General features: G+C 42.4%; 2 protein-coding genes across 2 annotated transcripts in view; both read left to right on the top strand.

Moving 5' to 3' along the window:
- Window positions 1-2202, top strand: part of LOC149457392 (3 beta-hydroxysteroid dehydrogenase type 7-like) — an 87349-nt gene extending 85147 nt beyond the window's left edge. The window contains exon 7 of the mRNA XM_089683731.1: window positions 1727-2202. Within this exon, the coding sequence (XP_089539857.1) occupies window positions 1727-2157 (431 nt within the window). The 3' untranslated portion in view covers window positions 2158-2202. The remainder of the gene's footprint in view (window positions 1-1726) is intronic.
- Window positions 2203-9353: 7151 nt separating this feature from the next.
- Window positions 9354-19312, top strand: part of LOC149457391 (3 beta-hydroxysteroid dehydrogenase type 7-like) — a 51730-nt gene continuing 41771 nt past the window's right edge. The window contains exons 1-2 of the mRNA XM_089683750.1: window positions 9354-9953; window positions 16142-16320. Coding sequence (XP_089539876.1) covers window positions 16173-16320 — 148 coding nt within the window. The 5' untranslated portion in view covers window positions 9354-9953; window positions 16142-16172. The remainder of the gene's footprint in view (window positions 9954-16141; window positions 16321-19312) is intronic.

Raw genomic sequence — 19312 nt, 5'->3', positions numbered from 1 at the left:
GTGTACGGGGCTCAGCAGGGTGTAGTGTACGGGCTCAGCAGGGTGTAGTGTACAGGGGTCAGCAGGATGTAGTGTATGGTGGTCAGCAGGATGTAGAGTAGTGTACAGGGGTCAGCAGGATGTATTGTACGGGGGTCAGCAGGGTGTAGTGTACAGGGGTCAGTAGGATGTAGAGTAGTGTACAGGGGTCAGTAAGATGTAGGACAGTGTACAGGGGTCAGCAGGATGTAGTGTACGGGGGTCAGAAGGATGTAGAGTAGTGTACAGGGGTCAGCAGGATGTAGTGTATGGGGGTTAGCAGGATGTAGTGTACAGGGTGTCAGCAGGAAGTAAAAGTAGTGTACAGGGGTCAGCAGGAAGTAAAAGTAGTGTACAGGGGTCAGCAGGATGTAGTGTATGGGGGTCAGCAGGGTGTAGTGTACGGGCTCAGCAGGATGTAGAGTAGTGTACAGGGGTCAGCAGGATGTAGTGTATGGGGGTCAGCAGGGTGTAGTGTACGGGCTCAGCAGGATGTAGAGTAGTGTATGGGGGTCAGCAGGGTGTAGTGTATGGGGGTCAGTAGGATGTAGAGTAGTGTACAGGGGTCAGTAAGATGTAGGACAGTGTACAGGGGTCAGCAGGATGTAGTGTACGGGGGTCAGAAGGATGTAGAGTAGTGTACAGGGGTCAGCAGGATGTAGTGTACGGGGGTTAGCAGGATGTAGTGTACAGGGGTCAGCAGGATGTAGAGTAGTGTACAGGGGTCAGCAGGATGTAGTGTATGGGGGTTAGCAGGATGTAGTGTACAGGGGTCAACAGGATATAGGACAGTGTACAGGGGTCAGCAGGATGTAGTGTACACTGTCCTACATACTACTTTAGGTGTGTTTAGATTGTGATGTGATAGCAAACATTTTCTTTGCAAGATAGATTCGTATAGCTTGATCTCTTTGACATTTGGCTTGATCCAGTTCAGGATGATCATGGAAAGATTTCATAGTCACTTGCTGGCACCAAAATTTGCTGACACTGAAAACTGCCAGTGGCAATAATACTCAGTGTCTCTGCTCCTGACTGGCACTGTCAGCATTGATGGCTGGCTTGAAGCTTTTGCCAGCACACAGAACCCAATGGTGTTACCATATGGCTGTTCTGTACAAACAAGAAACGGTTTGAGCTGCTCTGTCTTTGCTCTCTATTATTTCCTAGTACATTCTGGGATACAGGAACCTCTGCTGCCATTCCCTCAGCACCCAGCCAACACTTTATAAATGCTTCACTAACGTGGCGTAAACGCCATAGGCATGGTTACAGCAGCCTGCCAGTGGACTTAATGAAGGCAGCTGACAAGCAGCAATGCCTTCTGAAAGTGACATGCTGCTCAATTTTAACACAAAAAAATGCTAATGCACCTATGTGCGCTGCACTGTATGGTACCATTTTAATATTCATGGCAGGCAGTTTAAGGTGGTTAAGAGGCATTAAAAACACTGCTTCAATGCAGCTTAAACACAGGGTATTGACGCATGTGTGAATGAGCTCTATCTATTGCAGCAGAAGTCAGCTGTCATCTGACAACTGTGAATCCAGAAGTACTCAGATCAGAGCACTTGTGGGTTCACTGCATGGAAAGAGATCAGGCATCGGTTCTTTCCTCCATGATCCCTGCTGACCATTCTAAAACAGTTTTTTTCTTGTAATCTTAGGCTGGCATGAGTTTTTGCTGAATCTTTTGGTTTAATTACAGGTAATGTGGCCTGGATGCATGTGTTTGCCGCTCGTCAGATACAGCTGAACCCACATGTCCTTGGTGGACAAGTGTACTACTCATATGATGACACCCCATTTAGGCATATAAAGGACTTGAATCAAGAACTGTTCACTGAATTTGACCCGGATATACAAAAGGGGTCATACATTCCGTACTGGAAGATGTGGTTTATGATATCAATTTACAACTCAATAATATTCATTCTGAGGCCTTTTTGGAAACTGAAACCCTTTTTAACTGTACCAGTCCTGAAGTTGGTGCATACAACATTCTATCCTGACACTGACAAGGCATTCAGGCACTTTGGCTACAAGCCCTTTTACAGCTGGGTGGAAAGCAAGCAGAAGACCTGCCAATGGCTGAAACAGGCAACTGGAGACTTGAGAAAGACTGAAAAGAATTCTTGAAGGCTAATTCTATAAATGTTTAAGAAAAATAAAAGTGCAAAGCTACCATGTTATAATATGTTTTTATTTAAAATTAGACTGTCCCTAGTTGCACACACGTTCCTCCAAAATATTACCTCTCGCCAACATACCCCCATATACTGTAATAATACCCCATGGCCACACTTGCTGATGCAGAATTTCAACACAACAAGACATTGTCTAGACAAAGTCCTGTTATGGCAAAACGCAACATCAGGAGGTGTGGATGAGGTATGTATTGGTATTGACATTCTGACCTCTTAAGTGGAGCACTCTGGAGCCCAGCAAAAGTATAATGTTATGAAGAGATACCAGGCGGGTGGAGAGATGCTTGATACAACTGTGATACATTAGTTGCAGGGGCACAGAGGTTGAATCAATTTAGGATTATCTCATCCATGCATTCTGTTGCACCATAAAAAATGAGTGTATTTATCAGGTTTTTTTTTTGGTCAAGATTTAATGAAAAGGGTGTTTTTTACAGTAAAACTTTATTTTTTGCATGAGCAGAGCAGCCCATTTATATGAATGAGCTGCCATGCCTCCTGAAACGCAGGGAGAAGGTCCCTACACTATTTCTGGAATTGCAGCCTGCATGAGAACCATTGCGGAAGCGGGAACATGTGCGGTCCCACAGTGGCAATCACCTGCACGGATGTGAACCTAGCCTAATAGTGGGTTGATACCCCACTAGGAGTGCATGAGACCTGAAATTATTATTATCAAGATTGATATAGTGCCAACAGTTTGCGCAGTGCTTTACAAATTGAGGGCAAACAGTACAGTTACAATACAATTGAATACAGGAGGACTCAGAGCGCACTTCTTGTTAGAGCACAATCTAAAAGGGGAGGGTCAAGAGATACAAATGGTAATAACTGTGGGGGTTGAGCAGATGGAGAAAATACATGTATAGTTGTTAGGTGGAGGCCGGATAGGCTTTTCTAAAGAGAAAAGTTTTCAGGGATCAACTAAAAGTGGACAGAGTAGGAGATAGTTGGACAGATTGGGGAAGGGCATTCCATTGGATGGGAGAGGGTCAGGAGAAGTCCTGCAAGTGAGCATGGGAGGAGGTGACAAGGGAACTAGAGAGCAGGAGGTCTTGGGAGGAATGAAGATAGCGATTTGGTTGGTATTTTGAGTCTAGGATAGTGATGTAGCTGGGGGCAGAGTTGTGGATGGCTTTATAAGTTATTAGTATTTTGAATTTAATTTGGGTGAGTGGCAGCCAGTGCAGAGATTGGCAGACACTGAATGGTTGGTAAGGTTGATGAGCCTGGCGGCAGCATTCATAGTTACCTGGAGGGAGGATAGCCTATGTAAAGGTAAGCCAATGAGAAGGGAGTTGCAGTAGTCGAGGCGAGAGATAACCTGGGAGTGAATTAGGAGCTTTATGGAGTCATTGGTTAGGATGGGGTGAATTTTGGAGACAGCAAGCTTTGGAAAGTGATTGGATGTGGAGCCAAAAGAAGAGTGTAGAGTCCAGGATTACACCTAACACCCTGGCATGTAGGGACAGATTGATGGTTGTGCCATTGATCTTGACAGAGAAGTCAGAGGAAGGGGCATGGGGGAGGAGACATTAGGAGCTCTCTTTTGGATTTATTTAGCTTGAGGCAGTGGTGTGACATCCAAAATAATATGTTGGTCAGTAAATTAGTGATACATGAGGAGACTGATGTGAGCTGAGGGGTAAAGAGTTTTTGGTATTGTCAGCATAGAAATGATATTGAAAGCCATGGGAGGCTATCAGCTGACCCAGGGAAGAAGATCAAGAATAGGAGAGGTCCAAGAACAGAATGGTTGTAGATCAGGCATTCAAGGAGTTTGGAGGAAAAGGAGAGCAAGGAGATGGGGCGTAGGTTGTTAAGATTGGTGGGGTCTAGTGAGGGCTTTTTAAGTATTGGGGTGACTAGTGCATGTTTTAGAGTGTTGGGGAAGGTGCCAGAAGAGAGGGAGAGATTGAAGAAGTGATTTAGAGAGTGTAGGATAGAGCCAGAGAGTGATTGCAGTATTTGAGAGGGAATAGGGACCAGGGAACAGGTGTTTTTTTTGCTAAAAAGTTTAGCAACCTCATCTGTAATAGCAGGTTTGAATAAGGGTAGTGTTGCGTGTGCCTGTGGACATAGGGTGTTAAGTGGGGGAGTTATCTGTACAGCGAAGATTTCATCATGAATTAGTGGGTGGAGGCAGTGGTGTACAAAGTAGAGAGTTAAGGAAGGACAAGAGTCAACGGGGACTGAATGAGAAGCTGTTAATAAGAGTGACAAACTAGATCTGCAGTTTTATATTGGTTGAAGTCTTTGTGAGACTTAGTCTTACGCCACAGATGCTTGAGAGCACTGCTTAGTTTTTTGAGACATCTGGTATCTTCTGCTTACCAGGGTTGTGGGGGTCAGGGTCTGATTCTGTGGGTGAGAGGGGTGAACTTGTCCAGGGACAAGGGACAGGGATCTATTGTAGACAGAAGTGGCTAGATTGGGGCAGGACATGGTTGAAATATTGTCATAGAGGTGGTCAGTAGCAGAGTGGAGTAGAGAAGGGTTAAAGTGGCAAAGGTCTCTACAGGTAATTATAAGTGGTTTGAGGGAGAGATGGTGGAAGACAGGGAGAGATAGTGAAACTAATAAGGTGGTGATCAGAGAGAGGAAAATGATTGTTGGACAGAGTGTATAGGTAGGAGAATACAAGGTCCAGGGTGTTGCCTTCAGAGTGAGTAGAAGCATGTACCCTTTGCTTCAGGTCAAATGAGGAGGTTAGACTAAGGAGTTTAGAAGTAGGAGTGTTAGTATTATCAGGGATGTTGAAGTCACCGAGAATGATTGTGGGAATTTCAGAAGAGAGAAAGTAGGGTAGTCTGGCAGAGAAGTCATCAAGGAAAGTTGATACTGTTCCAGGGGCCTGGTAGATGACAGCAATTCTTAAAGAAATAGAAGAAAATAGATGTACACAGAGGGATTCAAATGATAAGAGGGACAGAGAGGGAGGAGAGTGAAGAACCTGAAGGGTGCTCTGTGGGGAAAGGAAGATTCCCACTCCACCTCTCTTGCATCCACTGGGAAGTGAGTCTAGAGAATACCACCATGGAAGAGGGAAGCAGGAGAAGCAGTGTTGGATTCATGAAGCCAGGTTTTGGTGGTAACAAATAGGTGAAAGGAGTTAGTGACAAAGTGGTCATAAACAGAAGTGTTTGTTGCAGTGTGGAAATTACAGAGGGCAAAGGAGAAGGGTAGACTAGTTTTGGGAAGAAAAGGAATGGAAACTAAATTGTGTGGATTGCAGCAGCTGCCAAATGGTGTAGGGTGATGGGTGCATTGGTTACAGGTAAATAAAGGAGGCCCAGGGTTTGGAGATATGTCTCCTGAGGTTAGGAGAAGCAAAAAGGTGAGAAAGGTATTATGAGAGTGCGATTTATATGAGGGGACATGCCTCAGCATCCTGGGGGTTTTATTAGCATATGGTATTAGGATTAGGAGATGATGAGCACAGTGCAGAAGTCTAGAAGTGAGGGTGATATGTACAGATTGTGAGGTGAAGAAAAGGGATGAAGGACACAGTTTGAGGAGAGAGGACACAACTGTAAAAAGGAGACGTAGAGAGTTACAGAGAGGAAGGAGAGCTGAATGTGGAAATTGGGTCACCTGCAGTCTGATGTTTTGCAAAGTAGCTTGCTGTAGATTTTCACTTTGTGCAATCATTGAAGTGCAAGAGCGGAAGTGCCACTTAATTAACGAACTCCACTTTATTGAAAGAACTCCAATATGCACCACCATGGTGTGCATCATCATTTCCCTTCCAGTGTTCCCCCATTCATCGCATCAGTTCCCCTCCTCTGCCCAGCCCCTTCCAGTCCCTGTTTATCAATCACCCCCCCCCCCCCTTGGTCCTGACTCAGCTTCCATCCATCCGACCCCTGTGCCCTCCTCCCCACAGGTTACCCCACTGGTCCTGAGCTCAGCTTCTGTCCCACCAGACCCCTCCTCTGCCCAGACCCTGCCAGTGTTGGCACCCTGTTTACCAATCACCCACCTAGTCCTGGACTCACCCCTGTGTCCTCCCCCAATCCTGACTCAGCCTCCATTCCACCACTATGCCCTCCCCACCAGTTACCCCACTGGTCCTGGGCTTAGCTTTCAACCCACCAGTCCCCTCCTCTGCCCAGATCCTTCCAGCATCAGCACCCTGTTTACCACACGATATTTGCCCAGATTTAAAACACATATTTCTATTGCCAGACAGGACACAACAGAATCCCAATGGATTTCCAATACATTACAACTCACCGGACCAGGGATTCAAACTCGTGACCTCTTGCTTTCAAGCCCGGTGCTTTACCACCCAAACCACTGTTAGAATTGCTTGCTTCAAAGGCTAAACTATTGAAATATGTATTTTCAATCTGGGCAAATATCGCATGATGGAAAAAAGTGTAAAAACACCCATTTTATTTTCCAGGGCCTCTGATTATACCAAAATATGATGCTTGGGGTCTCTTCTCCAAAATTGTTTGGCCCCCAACAATGCTGATTTTGACATGGCCAAGATGGCAGGTGGCGAAGGTTAGATAGGCTGCCTTCAAAGTACAGGATAAGGCTCCACCATTTTACAAGTACACACTGGCTCAAGTGCTAAAGCAACGGGCTTGCAAGCATAAGGTCATGAGTAAAGGGGACCCGGCATGTTGCTCTTGTGCTAGCAAAAACATAAAATCTTTTTTTTTTAAATGCCAACACATGAATGCCAACGCATATGTGCGTTCCACTTGCATATGTACATGGCCATCGCACCTCACATGTGAGGTATCGTTGCAAACGTCAGAGAGAGAGCAATAATTCTAGCACCGGACCTCTTGTGTAAATTTCAACTGGTAGCCTGTAAAGTGTCACCTTTGGATGATTGAGGACCCCTGCACTCGAGTCCTTTTCCGCCTAAACGTATGCATTTTGAAACAGGCTATGCATATATCGTATGACGCAAACAGATGCAAAAAACACCATTTGATTTAAGGTTAAGAAGGTGGTGGAGGAGGAGGGAGGATCATTGAGTGGGAAGGAAGTAACCTGGGTCCCAGTGAGGTGGAAAAGGGGAGGAGGTAGCTGAGGTCACAGGGAGGAGGTAGCCAGGGGGATGTCACAGTGATGTGGAAAAGTGGGGTTGGGGGAGGTAGCTGAGGTCACAAGGTGTAGGCAACCAGCTTGAGGTGACGGGGGGAGGTAGTTAGGGTCACAGGAGGTAGCCAGGGGGAGGTCAAAGTGAGGTGCAAAAAGGGGGTACGGGGGGAGGTAGCCCTGAGGTCACAGGGAGGAGGCATCCAGGGTGACATCACAGTGAGGAGAAAAAGGTGTGGGGGAGGTACCTGGGGGGTCACAGTGAGGGGGGGGGAGAGATAGCTAGGGTCACAGAGAGCAGCAGGAAAAGGGGAGGATATAGGAAGGGTTACAGTGAGGAGGAAATGGGGGTAGGGGGGAAATCACAGGGAGGTAAAGGGGGATAGGTCAAAGGTAGGAGGTGGGCAGGTCAAAGTGAGGAGGAAAAGGGGGTGTGGAGGAGGTAGCTAGGGGCATGGGGAGGGGGGATTGTCACAGAGAGGAGTAGGAAAAGGGGAGGATGTAGCAAGGGTCACAGTGAGGAGGAAATGGGGGTAGGGGAGAAAAAGGGGGGTGGGTGAGGTAGCTAGAGGTCACTGTGAGGGGGGGGGACAGGCCGGAGGAAAAGGGGGGGGTAGGCAGGTTAAATAAATTGAGGTAAACTAATCTTTCCCCTTATGTCTGCTCTTCACAATTACCCCTCAACCTCCCGACTCACCCCAACAACTTTTGGGGTTCCTCCCAGCCTGACACCCCATCCTGCATCCCACCAGTCACCACCACCGAGTCAGTCAACCCCCCCTTTCTCTCTATGCTGACCCTGTTCACCACCCTTTCCAGCATCCCTGCTTGGTCTATGCCCATTTCAGAGAGCTGAAAGTTCGAGTTGCCAAATGTCAGCCACCAAACTTTAATGGCTTGGAGAGCATCTGCCAAGAGGAGTGGGCCAAAATCCCTCCTGAGATGTGTGCAAACCTGGTGGCCAACTACAGGAAAGTCTGACCTCTGTGATTGCCAACAAGGGATTTGCCACCAAGTACTAAGTCATGTTTTGTGAAGGGGATCAAATACTTATTTCCTTCATGAACATGCAAATCAGTGCATAATTTGCTAGACATGCATTTCTTTTGAATTTTGTGTTGCTATTCTGTCTCTCAGTGTTACAATACACCTACCATTTGATTTTTAGACTTATCATTTCTTTGTGAGTGCGCAAACATTCAAAATCAGCAGGGGATCAAATACTTATTTCCTTCACTGTACGTGTGAAATCTGTGAATGATCACAGAGGTCACATGGTACAAGGCTATTCACAACAGCCTTGTACCATGTGACAAGCTGTGACCAATCACAGCTCACACAGTATTTCTCAATGGCTGCAAGAATGCAGCCAGACAGAAGGAGAAATGATTGCCTGTACAGCCTTTATGGGTGTAAAAGCAATCAGTGTAAAGAAAAATAAAAAATCTTCATAACACCCCACAAATAGTACAGTGTCACCATGGTGACACTGTACTGCTAGGATGACAGTGTGTAAAAAAAATAAAAACCATAAATAATAATATAAAAATATAAAATAAAAATCATTTTTAAAAAATTATAATTGTTGGTTATAAACTAATTTGGGTTTTTTTTTTTTACTAAAAAGATAACTGAATAAATTTTGGCCAAGATTTATGAAGAAAGATTATTAATTAGCAACATTTTATAAGAAAAACACTTTTTTCAAAATGTTTGGACTTTTTCATTTATATAGCAAAAAAAATAAAAATCCCAGTGGTGAATAAATACCACCAAAATAGTGTTGCATGACCGCGCAATTGTCATTCAAAGTGTGATAGCTCTGAAAGCTGAAAATTGGCCTGTGCAGAAAGGGGGTAAAAGTGTCCAGACTTGAAGTGGTTAATTCTTCTTTTGAGATCAACTTTCTATATAACGCTCTCTGTATTCTGTGGGAGAGTTAAAAGAGAAGTATGGGTTACATTTTTTTTGCATTGTGTGAATCCTGGTGAGCTGCTACTATAAAAAACTATTTTCCGCCTTCTGAAATGTGCACCCTTTCATGGTAAATCAAGGGAAATATCTGTGGGAGAGGCTGAGGTCTCTCATGCAGCATCATCTCAACATTGAAGTCACTATCCACACCCTTCTTATGACTGACGTTGGCTCATGACAGTCTGCACGCTCTGGAGACTTCAGCAGTGCTTCAGCTCTTCTCACACTCCCCCCTCCTTCCTCTTCCACCCAGGCTGTTCTCCCAGTTTCTTCACACACAGGCAGCTTCTCACCGTCCTCCTTCCTTCCTGACAGGTATCCACGTTCCACCCTGTGGCTCTGTGGGGAAAGCAGGGTCACAGCTGAGACACCTTGTGGCTCTGTGGGGAAAGCAGGGTCACAGCTGAGACACCTTGTGGCTCTACGGGGAAAGCAGGGTCACAGCTGAGACACCTTGTGGCTCTACGGGGAAAGCAGGGTCACAGCTGAGACACCTTGTGGCTCTGTGGGGAAAGCAGGGTCATATCTGAGAGCTGAAGGAGGAGTGAATGACGGAGCGGCCCACTCCAGATGTAACCACCCACTGTAAACTTTTAAACCTGAAGAGGACCCTTACTCAGCCCTAAGCAGGACTTGGAATGAGGATACAGCAAAACTGGAACAAAACAGGAAAGAAAGAACAGCTATTCTGTGGTGAGGGTAGTTAATGTTGTATATTTCTACTATTCCATACTTCTCCATTAAGCTGGCCAGACATGGTTTGGTTTTTTTTTTGTTCAGATTGGTGGCTATACAAAAAAGGGAACCAATTTCCTCATCCACCTGAAATGTAAATCTTCACCACTGTGTCCTTGTATTCTGACAGCGGGACTCCCTCTGAATCCATGAGAACACATTGATCAGTGCTGCAGCCCATTGGCTGTGCACGTTGACCGAATGCAGATTTTCCAGCAGGACCGTTCTGTTGAACAGAGAGGGCTAAATACTGATCAAAATGTGTCTGATTCCTGCTAAACCGGCTGAATTTTGAACCATGTATGGCCAGCTTTAGACTTATTAAGAGATTTTTATCTTTATTAATTTTTTTTTTATTGTTTATTTTATTTAAATGTATTTTTTTACAGTGTCTCTTTATTATTATTTTTGTAATCAACTTTATTGCTATCACAAGGGATGAGCAGCAACAGTAAGTGTTGTTGGAGGAATGCCTTCCACAGCGGTACTGTGCTCTTCCGGCAGGGAGCCTTCCTGTCTAGCAGAACACAGTGATCACTGCTAGCTGCTATATTGCATACAGAAAAATCAGACTGGCTGGTTGTACTGAAGTCAATCCATGGATCGACTTGGGTACAACCAGCCTGCCCATAGATGGATTAAATCTTAGCCAATTCCTGCTGAGCCAGCCAAGATTCAATCCATCTATGGCCGGCTTTATACTTTCATGGGTCATCGTGGTTCTCAGATAATTCTTTATCTTTATAGATTTCTTAGCCTCAGTTTTTATCTCTGCATCAGGTAGACTATATACTATTACTTTGAACCTCTCATACACTGATTGGTATGCTATCCCGCACTCTTGTAAGGCAACAGGCAACTGATCTAAAATAACATTGAAAATTTCACATCTGAATTTTTCTTTGAGAGAAAAATGTTTCCTCTGAAACTGATGTTGGGCTTGCTTCTCTTTGCTGATATGCTGGTAGTTGATTTGTAGTCTGCATTATATAGTCACACAGGTTGAATAAAGACACCAATCCATCCAGTTCAACCTGTGTGGTGTGTGTTTGTTCATTTCAAAACATTGCCCGTATCCCTGTATATTGTGTTCATCAGTTCCATCCAGTTCCAGCTCTTTATACATATCTTTTAATGAAACTAATTTTATAATTATTACAGTGGTCAGGGGGCCCCTTTTGCCCTCTTAGAAATTTGGCATTGGCTCCAATCAGATATGATATATTCCTGGTCGCTCAACCACCATAAACGTATGTAGGCTTTTCACAAATATGCAGGCTACACATGACAACATGAGTTCCAGAAATGTGGTGGCCCTGGACATCCATAATCCATTTGATTTTGTCGAATATTATTATTATACAGGATTTATATAGTGCCAACAGTTAATAGCCATACCTTAGATTGTACACCCCTTGAGGGTTAGGGACTGATGTGAATGTACAATATATATGTAAAGCGCTGCGTAAATTGATGGTGCTATATAAGTACCTGAAATAAATAAATAATACCTGCCAGAGGTTCTTGCAAAATTTGGTTTTGTGCCCTCTTTCCTTTGGTGAGTGTAATTATTGTATTAAAAACCCAGGCCTGGATACAGGTAAATAATTATATAGCAGCTCCCTTTTCTGTTTTTCTGTTTCCAGAAGCACTAAGCAGGGGTGTCCATTTTCACCCATCTTTTTTGCCTTGGCTATAGAACCTTTAGCAGAACTCTGGTCCTGGTATACACAGACTAGCTGTTAATTGACATGAAAAAAAGGTGTCCCTTTATGCAGATGATTTGTTTATCTATTTGGCAGATCCACAGCACTCTCTTCCCAAACTGTTGAGTTTTATTACATACTTTGGACAATTTTCCGGCTTCAAGGTGAATTGGGAAAAGTCCATTATCTTCCCCTTGGATCCAAGTCATATCCCAAGCTTTTGCCCTCTTAAAATACTTAACACTTTTAGATATTTAGGTGTGCTCATCTAACAACTCATTCAAAGATATATTAACATTTACCTGACCCCTCCTATTAGGCCTGGTTCACACCGTAGCATGTGTGCTGGGCATGTTTGCTCAGGTGCTGCGTCCCATTCATTAGAATGGGCTGCTGTGCCAGCCTTTCAGGCAGAAAAAGGTGCATGCACCTTTTTCAAAATGCGTGCAGCAGGGAAATCGTACGGCGATTTCCATGCAGTTTCTGCAGCTGCAAACACACTGCATTTCTACATGTGTGGGGAAGCTATTCAGAATGAATGGCAGCCCTGTGAGTTTTCTCATAGTAGCGCGTTTTCACTGTGGATAGTTGCGTGTGCTTTCTGAGACATATCATTTCCGGTTGTTGGCTTGCAGATGGAACGTAAGCAGGCCCTTTCACATTTCATTTCTGTGCTACTATATACCTGGTTGTTTTACATTGATGTAGGTGCAATTTTAAAGCTTTTTTCAAATAAATTGGATAATACTACACTATGAGAAGTTCCTCTATCTCTTTCCCTCTGTGAGGAAGATCTACACAGAGTCTCCTAAAAGTGCAGGAGTATCCTCAATATATGATGAGATCCAATTGTCCATATGCATGGAGTATCATCGCTTGCTCAAGAATCTGACATCCGTTTGGAATATCACAAGCAAGTTTGACCTTCTTTGAGAAAAGAGGTCATATATTTCTGGAGAGTGTGGTGTGCTTCTTTTGGGAAGAGAAGAAGAGTACTATTCTCCATGGTGTCACTTTCCTGCACATTTTGGATACATTTGTTTGGCACTGGGCACTTTTGATTATAATGGGAGAAAAAATACTTTTTATATTATGAATTGCTGAATGTATTTATTAATTTGCACTGAGCACTTAAATTTGTTGCATATTGTTTAATTTGTTGCACATTGTTCATCTATAAAAGCACGGTCTATACTATACGGTATGATATTTTGAAAATACTTCTATGTGTACTGTTTTCTATGCTAAGAAATAATAAACCTGCATTGGAAATCCACTGTCCTCCCCTCCATGTCTTTATGGCTTGCTCTTGTTAATAAGGCAATGCCCATGTACAAATTGACATATGAGGCGAGCGGATGCCTTAAGAAGTTTGATAAGGTCTGCTCCCTTTGGCTAGATTTCCAGGATACGGCTACTCCAGAATAGTGCTCTGTGCCTACATGTACAAAATTACTTACTTTCATTGGCTCTGAGGTCATTGAAATACCTATGCCATTGAAACATTCGTAATGATATATTTCTTATGCCATGTCTCTGTCTCAGTGCATGGGTATTTGGTCCTTTTCTTTTATTACTGCACTAGTATGTATAGACATGCTGTTATTTGATCTTGTATTGTAAACTGCTGAGCCATGTCTTGGTTTTGTATTTCACTTGGTTTTGTTTTCTTTCTTTTGAATATTGAAAACATGAGAACATTTCAATAAAATTTACCATTAAAAAAAATTGTGAAGGGACCAATTGTTCCATATCAGATGTCTCATTCTCCCTCTGTAAATAAAATATAACATTTAATCTGGGATATATATATATATATATATGTATATATATATATATATATATATATACTGAAAAACTGAGTCTTGTAGAAGATTTGTTTAGCTCATTACATGAAAGTAAGGTTAAAAATCTAATTTAGATTACAAAATCTTCAGTTTTACTCAAATTAGTTAATGCAAAAATGAATACACCCCACAGCAAAAACTAATACATCTAGTATTTTGTATGACCTCTATGATTTGTAAAGACAGCACCAAGTCTTCTAGGCATAGAATGAACAGGTTGGCTACATATTGCAACATCTTTTCCCATTTTTCAAGAACAACCTTTTTTAGAGCCTGGATGCTGGATGGAGAGTGATGCTCAGCTTGTCTCTTCAGAATTCCCCATAGGTGTTCGATTGGGTTCAGATGAGGAGACATACTTGGCCACTGAATCACTTTCGTCCTGTTCTTCTTCAGAAATACAACAGTGACCTTAGATGTGTATTTTTTAATGTTGGAAAAGTGCACGACGAACAAGGGCATGGAGTGATGTTAGCATCTTCTCTTATAATATAGAGCAGTATATCTGTGAATTCATGATACCATCAATGAAATGCAGCTCCCTGACACCAGCAGCACTCATACAGCCCCACAGAAGCACACTGCCACCACCATGTTTCACTGTAGGCACCATGCATTTTTCTTTGTTCTCCCCACCTTTGCGACGCCATACAGTTTTGAAGCCATCAGTCCCAAAAAAAGTATTTTAGTCTCATCACACCAGAGTACATATGTGCATGGGCTTTAGGAGAGACTTCCTACGTGGACAACATCCAAGGATGCCATAACTCTGCAGTGTATGCCTTATTGTATCATGGGAAACAATCACCCAAGTTTGGCTTTCTACATCCTTAGCTAACTGCAATGAACTCGCATGGTGATTTTCTTCAACCCTCATCAGAAGATGCTCCTGTCGAGGTGTTAACTTCCATTAACGGTCTGGACATCTCTGTGAGATGGTTGCAGTTCCATCTTTGTTAAATTATTGTTTCGCTTTTTCTACAGTATTCTGACTGATAAGTAAAGCTTTGCTGATCTTCTTGTAACCTTCATCATTCTTGTGTAAAGAAATTATTTTCTTTCTCAGGCCTTTTCTTTTCCATGTGGTGCCATTGCTCTTCCAGGTGGTGCCATTGCTGACAGCATGAAATGGGAAGGGGTTTTCTTCATTAAGTAACATCCTTTTATAATCAATTGTCTGCTGGACACCTTGGATTTTGCCCTCTAAAATTTAGCTTTGCTCCTAAGACTTTCATTGGGGTGTATACATTTTTGCAACATGGTCTTGAATTAATTTGATAGGAAAAATATTTTTCTGTGTGAGCAAATTAACAAATTTTGTTTGCAATCAATGGCCCGCATTTGTGGGAGTATTTTGTAGTATAGTGTCCCAGAGAAAATGAGAAAATGTTGATTCTGAAAGGAAAGTAAAGATCTCTAGCTACTTAAATGGGGAAGGTCCAGTTGTGATGGGACACCCTGGTGTCAGGGTAGCAGTATGGACCAATAATTCTAGTGTTAAGTTTTCAGGCTGCCTTTGGAGTCCCAGAATTGGAACTCTTATGCTGTGTTCAAGAATTGTAAGCTCCAAGTGTTGCGCCTCGTCAGGTTTATGATAAGCAGGTTTTTGCCCAGTTTTCGGATCCTGCGGTGGAGTATTCAGTCAGCCTCCAGAGCCCAGCTGCAGGATACTCAGTCAGCTTCCAGACCCCAGAGGTGGGAAATGATGGAGCATCCAGAGGCCACTCCTTTTATATATATATATATATATATATATATATATATATGTATATATATTATATGTGATTTCTGTGGGCCAATCAAAGATCACAATCGTAAGCAAGCTGTCCATGAATAGAAATCTGTTCATGAAACTTTGTTTATATTTTTATATGTTTATATTTTTTTTGCTATGACCAATTATAGCAATCACATAATACCTGGTGCCCATTTACTGGTAATTGTAATCCACCTGACAGCAATCACAGGAGTGGTGCGCTGCATTCCCCAAGCAGGTTGGATGACATACATGTACATGATCCAACCTTTCCATGCTGCCCACCTGCAGAAAAGGTTCTGTGGGTAGGCAGGAAGTAGTAAAATAAAATGTTAACCCAATATTTCATATTCCAAATATGTACCTGTTGTACCATGTACTTGTGTTAAAAAGTATCCTCTTCTCTTTCTATTTTTTCCTTTGTGTGAAATACCTGGTGTTCTTGCTAGTCCCTCTGGTTTCCTATTTTACAATGACCACACTAAACATGAGAGCACATCCATACCAGCCTGGTCATTTTTGTGACTGTGCTGAGAGTACAGCCTACCTGTCCTCCAATAAGCAGACTTGTGCTTACATGCCCCATTGCACAGCCAGCCATTCACTGGGAAGATCAGTGTACTGCTTTTTCTCCATGCTCACCCCTCCAAGCTGTTATGCGGCTGAGAAGAGAGGTTAGGTGATCAGTAATTAGAAAAATGTATTTATAATGTTTTTTCTATATTCATACACAAAAATGTTGGCTTTCATTTCTATTCTAAACCGAATATGTTGTTTTTACAAAGTGAGGGTTCACTTATATACTTATAGGTAAAAATCTCTGTTTTAATTTTGCAGATTCTAATTAAAGAGTCATTACACTGCGAGCATGGCCAAGGATTTGGTTTACCTGGTGACAGGTGGTTCTGGGTTCATTGGTGAACATATTATAAAATTTCTGCACAAAGAAGAATACGTGAAGGAAGTGAAGATTTTTAATAGGAGTAAAGGTGGATTTATTGAAGATTTAAAAGGAGGTATTTTCTATTATTATGTTTATGGTTTTATTAGGCTCATTTCACATGGGTGTGGACTACCTCTCTGAAAAGTGTTCCACTGTGTATTTGCTTTTAAGCTGCCCATAGGTTAATCTTTTTTTTTTGTTCAGCCAGCGGACCATATGATAAAAAAATAGATTCTCTCCTCCACACAAGTAAGGTGGATGAAAGAATCCTCCCCAGTGTGCTATTGTATTCTGACTGCAAAACTCCTTCAATCAACTGCAGCCTCTGATCAATAAAAGTTTTCCAACATTACCATTTGAGAGAAGTTCAACTTCTGTCAAACAAGAATGGCCATAGATGGATCAAAATGCGTCTGCTGAACCAGTTGAATTTCAATCCATCTATTGTCAGCTTTAGAGACAGCTGAGTGGTGGTTTGCAAGAGTCTCTCACATGTACTGTATATCTGAAAACATTTTTAAAGTCTGCGCTTTATCTGTGAGGGTACAAAATTATAGCTGAGGACTGAATTTGATATGAAACTGTATTACATTTGTAGGCAGGCTGAAATCAGCTGCCTACAAGGAGAATGTATCATGTTAATGAGAGAGCTAGTCTGCCCGGGTTAGGGAAGGATTAATGCTATTTTTGCTGGCTCGCGAGTGGGCTGCTGCGCCCCATAAGAGACTTGAGCACTGCCAAGCATGGACTTCCACCAGTTAATGAACCTTTAAAAGGTATGCTTCGGCAGCCACTAAACAGTCAAGATTTGCATGTTCTGGACTTTGTATGCCCTTTATTATGTTACTTTACAAAGTTTTCAGTAAAGCTTATTGACTGTGTTGAGCCTGGTCTGAAGTTACTAAAGGGGTGCATGAGTGTCATATGGCAGATATGCTAAACTACTCAGGGCCTGTAAAGCACTATAATGGTATGAAGTATACTACACTACTGTGTCAAGTGAATATACCAAGCAAGAGCAAGGTTGTTACTAAGGGTAACTAAGTCCACACCAAAGACACAAGGCAACCAGTCAAGTTGTGGTACCTTCGGGAGGTGACATATCCTCTGCAAGTGAGGAGGTTCTTAATTGGGCTCCTTTCCTAGCGGTCCGTCTTCCATAGCAACTGGGAGCAGACCAGCATCATGGAGGCCCTCAGCCTAACTGTAAGGTATGGAAGAGAAACAGGACACACATGAGATCTGTGCTATGTGTCTCATTCTGTTACTTGGAGCGAGGTAACAGAGGTACGCTAGTTGGTGGAGTCAGCTCGGCTCATGCTACCAAGTCACTGTGTGTAGAGCTATGGGACAACACCTAAAAGAGAAACTCGGCTTCATTACTACATTCAGTGTTTACTCTTCTCTAAGTTGGGAGACTGCCTTAAGGTTAGACTGTTCATATGACCACAGTTCCTTCCTGGTCCCGGACATTGGTGAGAGCCCTTGAGCAAAGGTACCCCTAGTGAAAGGGCACAGTAGGCCCTGCCAAAACTGCCTAGCATTGCTCAAGAACTTAGTGGGCTTTCAATCACGAGGTACACTCACAACCACCAATCTACACACTATGTGCATCTCTGAAAGTTTGGTATGTATATAGTTTGTGAGTTGGATGTTGAAAACGTGAAAGCAAACCGAAAACATAAAATGATCTAAACAACATGCACTGCAATACAAGGTCAGGATTTGTGGATTCACTATCAAACAATTAGTATGGAGCAAAAATTTGGTACTAAAAAAAAACTATTAGTATGGAGCAAAAATTTGGTACTAAAAATATGGTAATAGGTGGGCCCAAAGATATTTCTCACATATCATTAAAATCCTAAATCTTTTAAGATTTTGAGATATTTAGCCTTGATTACTAAGGGACCAAACATATCTTTGCATTATCATGCGTTAATGTGCATTGCGTTAAACCTTTTCAAAATAAATGGACTGCCAATGCATGCTAATGTGTTTAAAATAGCACATGACCTTTTTTGCTAATACCACACTACCATGTGTTGTGGCATACTAATGTGGATGGGTTATCTTAATATGTTGGGGGTGTCATGCATAATAAATGGAACCACAATGCAGGTTACAAGCATTACTGCAATACATTAGGGGGAATCCTGCCTAAATTATTAAATTCATTTTCGGATTTTACATCGGTTTTCGCATGCTAACTCCTTTTTATAATTGAAATCTACTAATCCAATGGCTTCACAAATGAATTTTGTTTATACGCACAACAGCACACATGGTTTTTTATAAAACAAAAAGTAATGTGACGCTACTACCATATATATCCTTCACATATTGACACACTGAATTTGCATAAATTAAACTTGCCCTGATGAAGTCACGTAACAAGCGTGACGATAGGCGTCGGCTGTGACGCACTTCTGGTCGGACGCCATCTTGAGACACCTTGGACACCCATGCAACTACATCTGATCTGAGGTTTGAATTATATGCGATGGGAAAGATGATATATAATGTGAGAGCATATTAGATTTTATTACTGCTGTATCAGTGAATAAATGCAAGTATTTAATTATATTTTCTGAGGGATTTACCATCTTATTGCCTAAAGAGGAGATCTGCTGTCCTGTGAGCCTGTATTTGAGCCTGTACTTGAGGGGAGACCAGTGTGGAGAGCTGTGGAGGAGTCCCGGGTATTAAGGATCCAAGTATTAGTGATCCTAAAGGCTCTTTGACCCTGTGTGGGTCGCAAGAGGGAGGTGAGCGGACAATTCAGCCATTTTGGATATCTTCGCACACCTGTCATCACTTTGTGTTTAAAGAATTTATGTGGACTTTATTTTGTTGATTGCTGATAAGTGTTTTTTCACTTCACGGGACTTTTTTACTATATTTCACTATATTATCTGTTGTATTATGTGTTTATATATATAAAAAAAAAAAATTTTTGCATGATTAGACTTAATTATATGTTTTTTGGAATGCACTTGTGATTTCTTTTTTTTGTGTGGTTGGAACAATTTATTTGTTCTGGTGGGAGGTTTTGCAGCACACAT

The sequence above is a fragment of the Staurois parvus genome, unplaced genomic scaffold (assembly GCF_062004578.1).
Source record: "Staurois parvus isolate SC_StPar_1 unplaced genomic scaffold, SC_StPar_1.0 ptg000321l, whole genome shotgun sequence".
NCBI lineage: Eukaryota > Metazoa > Chordata > Amphibia > Anura > Ranidae > Staurois > Staurois parvus.
This window is presented reverse-complemented; position numbering and strand designations above follow the sequence as displayed.